At 40.4% G+C, this 8,858-nt stretch overlaps 1 protein-coding gene across 1 annotated transcript; it reads right to left on the bottom strand.

Moving 5' to 3' along the window:
* Positions 1 to 4,842: 4,842 nt before the first annotated feature.
* On the bottom strand, positions 4,843 to 6,667 carry bsx (brain-specific homeobox). The gene is made up of 3 exons (XM_061086641.1): positions 6,427 to 6,667; positions 5,632 to 5,822; positions 4,843 to 5,085 (listed from the first exon to the last, which is right to left on the bottom strand). The coding sequence occupies exons 1-3, from the start codon at positions 6,665 to 6,667 to the stop codon at positions 4,843 to 4,845; spliced, it is 675 nt and encodes a 224-aa protein (XP_060942624.1).
* Between the last annotated feature and the right edge of the window lie 2,191 nt (positions 6,668 to 8,858).

Genomic DNA, 8,858 nt, shown 5'->3' with positions numbered 1-8,858 from the left:
TACAAAGAGAGTTTGACTCTGCGGGCTCAAGTTTGCACGACACCAAACAAAGAGACAGGCAAGACCACTACGTCTCCCGTTAGCATCGCTAACGTTAGCGATGCTATGTTAGCAAAACAACAGTCCATCCAGTCGTGTTTTGCAGCCATTGCCCCATATGAAAACAATCGAAGCGGGGAAAAAATATAACGAGCGCTATTACTTATTGCTTAGCTACAGATATGATGCCCCTGAGCACAGTGGAGAGGGACGGTTTCAGGAAACTGATCAAAAACTACATATCGTGTTAAGAATCGAGATCGATCAATATGGAAAAACATATCGTGATAACATTTTTTCCCATATCGCCCAGCCCTAGCGCACAGTATGAACCGACTTTAAGTTCTCTAGTCCTGGTGTCGCATCAACAAATCACTGTTTCGTAAATAAACCACTGTGTTGTGTTAGTTAAAGGTCACACAATCTTATCACATTTTAAAGTTGCAGTGTGTAGAATTTAGTGACAAAGTGGTGATGTTGCAAGCTGAATACCTCTCCCCTCATCCTCCCCTTCCAAACATGAAGGAGAACCTATGGTAACCTTCAGTTGTCATAAAAATTCAAAGGGTCTTTAGTTTGTACAGTCTTGGCTTCTACAAGAAACATGGCGGCCTCCACAGAGAGGACCCCCCCGATGTAAATGTCAATTTAAAGGGCTCATTCTAGGGTAAATAAAACAATTTGTAAAATTTAGACGAAACACACGTGAAAAATCACTAGGATTATTTTATATTAAATTTATGTCAATAGATCCCTTTCACCTCAACCTTTCACACGGCACCTTTTAAAGGGTATGTATTTATATAGAGCTTTTTATAGTCTTGATGACCACTCAAAGCACTTTACAGAACAGTAGTTTTACATTCACACAGTGCATCTATTAGCAACACTTTTCTCTATAGGCAACTTGGGGTTCAGTATCTTGCCCAAGGACACTTCGACATTCTGAATGGGGAAGATTGGGATCGAACTGCCGACCTGCTGGTCAGAGGACGACCACTCCAACCCCTTAGCCACAGCCGCCCTGTTTATTACCACTGTGCCCTGTGTGCTGTTCTCACATCACAAATACACCTGAAGCTCTCAATAATTATGGTCATAATAAACGGTGAAATGAGTGAAAGCCTGATAATAGAAACACTAACAACATGCGTTTCTAATTCATAAACTAAGAGACCCTTAGTTTTTCTGTTTTGTTTAAAGAAGAGGAAAGGAGCAAGTTTCAGTTGACTGACCAAGCGCCAGCAGCTGAAGGCACTTTGACGCTGGATCACTGCTCAGCTGTAGCTATCAGCCTGAATTACAGTTGTCCTTTGCAGTGTTTCTGTCACCGCTTGGCTTTTCATTGATAATTGTTTAGAGCTCCATTCACCCGACTGAGTTATGTAGCTTTATCCGAGTTGATGCTTTCTGCTTTTACTCCTTCAGTAATTTTGTTCAGGTCGATTTTCTAATTAACTGTGATGCACTGTCTTGATGAAAACTACTGCAATTTTAAAAAGCCATGATACACAATGCTAAAAGATAAAAATAATAATAATATATTAATGTTTTTCTTGTTCATATGAAAATACCAAAACAAAAATTGAAATATATTAAGCAGCCCAAACAAATGCGTCCTACGCTTCAATGCAGCTACTCTACTCTACCCTTATCTACGGTACTTGGCATCTATAGGAATGAAATTATACGAAAGAATATGGACATTCATTTTGATGGCAGTCATCCCTACCTCATCTATTAGATCAAACGTGTAAAGGCCAGAGTTTTTGGAATAAAGGTTAGGTACATTTGATTAATTTCAAAAGTTGCATTTGAAAACAATGTTATTGAGTTTATGATGTGATATAACCATTCTCCTGACTCACACTACTGTCAGCAGTGTCCTAGACGTTGTCACTGACAACCTTTTGGATTTAATGACACTCAATCATCTAGTATGTTAACAGTGACAATGAACAATCAATCACCAACAGCACTTATGCTTTTTATTATCATCATACAGGATAGTCAATAATGCCCACACTCATATAAAAGTGACCGTTTTCATATAGGCCTTGTGACAGGTGATTCCCATGTTCCATGTTATTTCAGTCCCCTTAACTAGCAAATAACTGTTCAACCTGCAATAATCTGAGTTCTCTATGTTCTGGTCAGTTTTCAGTGTCTTTGCTGCTACAGTCGTGTAGCAATGTTCCAAGCAGCTCCTCCCGACACAAGCACTCTAGAGCAACTAATTTTACTAATTGAACCCTCAGATCATTATCAAAGCACTATTTACCTCTGTGCAATATTTTAATTAGATTATAGTCTCTATTTAACCCATCATGGACTCTTTGAAGCTCTGTGTTTTTAGTGTTAAGTCCTCAGATGCGTGGTTGGAAACAAATGACGAAGCCCTTTTTTAATTTAATGAGAACCGCTGCCTATCCACTCTGAGTCTCTTTGCATCTTTTTTTATTTTGGTCCCACCTACTCGTTTTTTGCCATTGAAATCCAGTTAATTGAAGGAGTCTTTCACTGCTATACATGAAGGGGGGCAAATTAGCATCCCTTTCTGTCCATTGGGAAGCTACGGCAGACGTGGATGCTTTGATGTGAGAAGTGCGCTTTCAGTAGACGGCATGCTTCCTGAAAATGAGCTGATGGCCCTGCTATTAGGCTCAAATGCAGATGCGTCCATGTGTTGCAAAACACTTAATCTTTTAATTGATCACCTTCTTCATGGCCTATTCTCTACATTGGGTTTTCACTGCTACCTTATCAGAATCGCAGACAACATGAATTGCTTCTCAAAAGGAAGCAAGGGAGAGTAAATCCAGTGCGAAGGTGAAAAGAAGACAGCAGGTTATTGTGCAAATCTCCAGTGATTCATGCAGCTTGTGGGAAAAAAATATATAATCTATGTAATAAAGCTATCAATATTATGAAATGAGTGTGTCTGTTTCTGTTTGCACATTCTATTATGAAATCTATTTTTCACAATGAATACGTCCTATCCCTTCACCCCTCCATACTTTCATATTACTGTTATGACAACATTACAATGCTCAGAGAACGTTGTATGACATTGTGCTTCTGCAGACTTACGGCAGCTTGAAGTGTGTTGGTGTGGATGTGGTGTATTTGATTTATTAGACATCTGTTGATTTAGATTGTCTTGAATCACTTGAATGAGATTCGTGCTAAATTACTTTATTAGTGGTGAATAAAAATAAGACTGAAATAGCACAAATATATTTTAATGTTTATTTTTTGCATTTACTTTATCAGGACACAGGAAATACTGCAGCACTGCTGTAAATTCCAGCTCCAGATGATGAACTTATAAATGTACACAGCAGAACCAACCCTTACAGAAGAAATGGGCAACAGTTTTCAGAATGTCCACAATCAAAAGACAAAATGTCCTAAAATGACCATTTTAGGACGTTTATTAATTTATTTTTTAATTAAATGGATGAAACGAATTTTAATTTATTCTGTAATGAATATGGTGAAATCCTGTCAAATTAAATTTAACTAAACAAAACTTCGCTTCAAATCGCGATATGAAATATTTTATAATTAGTAAAATGTGAAATATTCTATATGTAATGTTTTAATATTAGCAAATGTAACTTTCTCATCGCTGGGCGTTATGAACGACCATTTTCCTGGGTGTCTGCTGAACGAAAGAGACGGAACGACCCTCAACATTGTGAAGCAGTATATGACATGATGACAGGAGCAGGGGTAGTGTGTGTGTGTGTGTGTGTGTGTGTGTGTGTGTGGGGGGGGGGGGGGGGGGGGGTCCTGTCCTCCTGCCGCGGAGCGCCGGGTCTCTGCTGCGGCCTCCAGGACCTCGCGCCGGGCGGAGACCACAGGCTCCTGGTGCAGGTGGTGACAGAAGCTCACAGGATCACATGTGGCTGAATCATAACACATTAATGCCATGTGATTACATGTGTTCTCCTCCAAATCATCCCCGCTCAGCTGAAGTCCCAACACGTAAACAGCAACGGAAATTGAACCGGGCGTTCCGGTAGTAAAAAAATATAAAAGGTGTGACTGAATAAACAAAGCCGAGTAGCGATTCATTATTTATATAGGCTACTATGAAGTATATACAAATATTTACACACTCTTATAAACTGCGGGTGACTGAGGCACGGAGCCTTCGACCAAAACTTCATTAACGAAACTGAAAATAAAATACCAAACAATAAAAACAAATATATATATATAAAGAAAATACACAACGATTAAATGTAGTACTAAGTGATTATGGAACTGTTCCTATAGGACATAAGTGCAAAAAGGCGGTTGAGCATGATGCGTCAAAGAGCGATTCAATTGTTTTGTTCCTCATGTGAAAATAAAAATGTGTAAATGTACAAATGTCAAGACTTTTTAGTGATAAAAATAATAACAATAATAACAATAAGCCTGAATTTCCTCAGACATAACAACACGACAATTCCCATATAGCCTGTACAAAGAGGTAAATGGGCAGTTCTTAGAAAATAAAAAAAGGAAAGGCTCACTTTGCATGATTGAATAAATATTAACATTGTTATAGACTGACCCCCTGCACACACACACACACACACACACACACACACACACACACACACACACACACACACACACACACACACACACACACACACACACACACACACACACACACACACACACACACACACACACACACACACACACACACACACACACAACGCTCCATGTTAAAACAGCAACATGTGTGTTATGTACAGTAAATGTACAGAGTTAGTCGCTGCCTGTCGAACAAACTGCAGTCTACTATAGTATATGATCCGGGGAGCAAACGTCGTCCTCGATGTCCACGTCGTCTTCGTCGTCGTGCGCCAGCACGTAGTCCGCCTCCAGTCCATGTTTGCGCTCCTCTGCGCTCTTGTCGTTCACGTCGCTCTCGCTCGAGTTCTCCGCGGAGCGCTCCCTCTCCCCGGGAGGCTTCCGCTCGTCCTGTGACTTCCTCAGCTGCTTCTTGTGCTTCATGCGCCGATTCTGGAACCAAGTTTTCACCTGCACCATGATGGGAACATGTGAATTTAAAAAAGTGTCCTAAATATAGTTATAGCCAGTAAGTGTCATTACAAATTCTATGAAGCCAAAATTATATAAGTCAATTCATATGATTGAAAAGGGATGTGTACTTTATGTTTATTAGGGAAATGAACTATAAATATATACTATTTCCTGAATGCACGAGGCCCCTTTATTATCTATGGAATTATAATGCCTAAAATGCAACCTAGCCTATAAAATTAAAGTAGTTCATTTTATTTATCGCTTCTCTCAAACATCACACCACCCTCACCCCTTCAATCTAAAAGTGTTGGGCATTAACTGACGGCATAAAAATAAATATGCATAGTACACAGATGCATGCTACCATTATGTCGTATGTTAAGATCGTATGTTAGTGAGTACACTTGCAAACCTACTGGTGTCCACCACATGCAGACACATCACACGATACACACTGGTTGAAGTATCCTTGAGCAAACTCCCCGTGTGTGTTTGTGTGTGTGTGTGTGTGTCTGTGTGTGTGTGTGTGTGTGTGTGTACCTGTGTCTCGGACAGGCTGAGCGCAGTGGCCAGCTCCACTCTCTCTGGTGTGGACAGGTAGCGCTGGATTTCAAACCTCTTCTCCAGGCCGGACAGCTGTGAGTCGGAAAAAACCGTCCTGGCCTTCCTGCGCCTGCAGTGCTTCCCTGGTAGCTCTGCGTGATGCTGGAACAAGGCCGGCATCTGCATCCCTACAGGTGCAGTGAACCGCTCATGTCAAATAATCAACTGCAGAACCCTACCAAACCGAAAGTTGTAATATTCCAGGTCATATGAGATCACTGGAATTACAGTTTTTTGCACGTAGCCTTTACTTTGGTTTTGACGTGTTTTTTTGTGCTTGATGAAACCGTAAATAATTTGAGGCTCAGTGGAGCAATCAGAAAAGCAATGATTGACTTTTTAAAAGTTGTATCTAAACAAGACAAATTTAAGAGGAATAAAAGTGTATATTTATGTCAATTTTAATATTCGATTAAAGTGCTGTAACGTAAAACACAGATGGTGCAATATGTTTCACTGGTTATTGTCATTTTCTGAACAATTGGACATCAATTCTTTTTTGCTATTTGTCATATTCCAAAACTCATCTTAGTTATGCCACATCACGTAAATCCACATATTGAAAATTATTAATAATTATCAATACATATTTTCATTTGAATCAGAAAATATGTATTTTGATTTGTTTAGATTTTCTATGTCTCATATATAAATCAAAGCTCTGGGTGATCGGGCCAGCAGAAACCCAACCTTCTGTACATCACAGTGTCAGTCTCTGTGTCAGTCTCTTACCAGAAGTGAAGAAGTACTGGTGCTCCGGCTTGTGCAGGGGATGGTGCGGATGGGGCGCCAGGATCGGGGTGGGCATCAGCGGATATCCATACTCCAGGAGGGGCATCCGGGAGGCCAGGGAGCCGCAGAACGGCGAGGGGATGACCTCTCTGAGCGGCTTGGGCTTGTGCAGTAAGATGTCCTCTATGAAGAACGATGTGGACCTCTGCGTGGGCAACGCAGACGCGTAGTTCAAATTCATGGTGTTAGCTTGAGGTGTGTTGTGGATGTTCGGTTCTGACCAGACGTGCATCAGCATCTGTGAGTCCCAGGTTTAAACGCAGCCTGTGTGATCGCTGACACAGAACCAGTGGGAGGGCACATGTCCAACAAGTAGCCCATTTATTCACAGACAGATGCGGATTGGGGAAATTGATTTGGGTTTTGGCCAATTAGAGTAGAGTATGGGCGGTGGGAGGCAGCGAGGGACTTGTTCTTCCCTCTTATTGGCTGACACGCGTTAGACGTTACGTGGGAAACCGGACAGATAAATAAACAGTGCACCTGTGACCGCAGCTCATCTGAGCAGCCACTCAAACCCCCGCTCTGTACGGTGTCCTAGCAACAACGCTGTTGTTTACTCCCCACCAAGATTCTTTATTCAAATATTATCCAAACAAAATAATGTTTAAGGCTTGAATTCGTTAATGAGATGCAGAAAAGCTTTCTTAAATTAATCCAAACAAATGTATCTAATATATATATTTAAGGTCTGTTTGTCTGTTTTTCGTGCAGTGAACATTAGGCTGCATTCCTACAGAAGCCAGTTGATGGCAGACCTGTTAAATGGTGACATAAAAGCGGCTTAAATAATAATATAATAATATAAATAAAAATACTACTAGTACTAATGATAATCCAATAATAAAAACCACAAGAATAAGAATAAGAATAAGAATACAATAACACGAATAATAATACCCTAACTATCAAAGTACTTTTCTCTCTTTTTTCATGCCTTTCATAAGTTATTAAATCCGATGATTGCCTTCGACACCAAACTTTAAATGAACGGACTTGTTTCGTGGACATGCGTCCTCATGCCGGGTTTCATCTCTTTCTTCGTGTTGGCAGTTTTTCAGTCAGGTGCTGTGGCCTGTGCCACAGGAGGACTGGGCTGCTACAGGTCTGACTAGTGGGCTAATTCCTCCCAAATTGACTGTAATTGTCGGTATTAAAATCTGGGAGAGTACAAGAGCCGCTCCTGTGTCCATTTGCGCCAGAAAGCGGTGCGCTGTAATTTGTTGATACGGTGTTGTCATCACATTTCCAATCAGTACCGTTAATGTGAAAGTGTCTTAATGTAGGCAGAATTCACGCTGCAATGCTATTAGGCAATTAGACCGAGGGAGGTGTTTGAGCGGAAGTTGTAATCCTCGGGCTGAAGGACAGGATTTCCATTTGACCAGACCCAGCGAGGACAAATTCATTAGTGGTAGTCAGTTAGGCTGGAAAAGCTCTGTTGCATTAGTTTGCATTTAGGTTTGTATAACACGGGCGTGTGTGCTGAAACTGTAAATGAGCCCAGTCTTGCTGGAGAAGACTGTCCACTATATGACGGATGCTTCCAAGTGCGCACGCTCTTCTGAAAAGTCATTATAGTGGAGTACTAAAAATATGATTCAGAAAAAACAATATCATTAAATTCCTCTGACAGATTTTTCAAAATTAGAAATAAGATTCAAATTAATCTCAGTGCATTTTTTCTAAGGTTGAAGTTAGAGAAAAGAAGAGCTCTCCGCAGCAGATGGAGGAAACCCTGCCGCACATGGCTCTGAGTCAATCCCCTTTATGAAGCGCACCAGGATAACAAGTTGCTTTTAGGGGGAAATTAGAAAGTAAATGAAACAAATGGTGATGAAATCATCTTAAGGAGCTGTTCTTAAGGCGCGGCTAAGCTGCTTTTTGTGGCCATTTCATTAAGTAAAAAATTTGAGCCGGTCAGGCAGTGCGTCACTTCGTTAAGTGGCGCGTTTGGATAAGAGGTTTGCAGCCGTGCACGGGTTTATACCTGGTTTACTCTTTACACAGCAGCCATCCTGCAGCTGGTGGAATAAAATCGATGCGGTGTAGAGGAGCTCAACCACAATGTATTTGCGGTTGAAAATAAATATCAGCATTGTGTGTCTTACATAAATAATTTAAACAACACAAAACCTGTATGGAGCTTTATACTCCTATAATATTTCTGTAAAATAGAAACGGATTAAAACCGATACAATTTGTTTGATTTAAAACTTACTTAAACTTGAATAAATTACTTTTATTTGTGGTATTTTATATGTTCAGTATAATTTTTCATTAATAATCCATTGTAGCCACGTGTTTATATAGGCCCAATATAAAGTTACATCTAAAATGTTTACATCATGACGAGTGAGCGTCTCCTTCAC

This window comes from Limanda limanda, chromosome 14 (assembly GCF_963576545.1).
Source record: "Limanda limanda chromosome 14, fLimLim1.1, whole genome shotgun sequence".
NCBI lineage: Eukaryota > Metazoa > Chordata > Actinopteri > Pleuronectiformes > Pleuronectidae > Limanda > Limanda limanda.
Note: the sequence above shows the minus strand (reverse complement) of the source record. Positions and strands in the feature narration are given on the sequence as shown.

Coding starts and splice junctions, on each gene's coding strand:
- bsx (XM_061086641.1), bottom strand. CDS start 6,667: ATGAATTTGAACTACGCGTCTGCGTTGCCCACGCAGAGGTCCACATCG. Junction 5,823..6,426: donor CCAGTACTTCTTCACTTCTG/GTAAGAGACTGA, acceptor CTGCACCTGTAG/GGATGCAGATGCCGGCCTTG. Junction 5,086..5,631: donor TCAGCCTGTCCGAGACACAG/GTACACACACAC, acceptor ATCATGGTGCAG/GTGAAAACTTGGTTCCAGAA.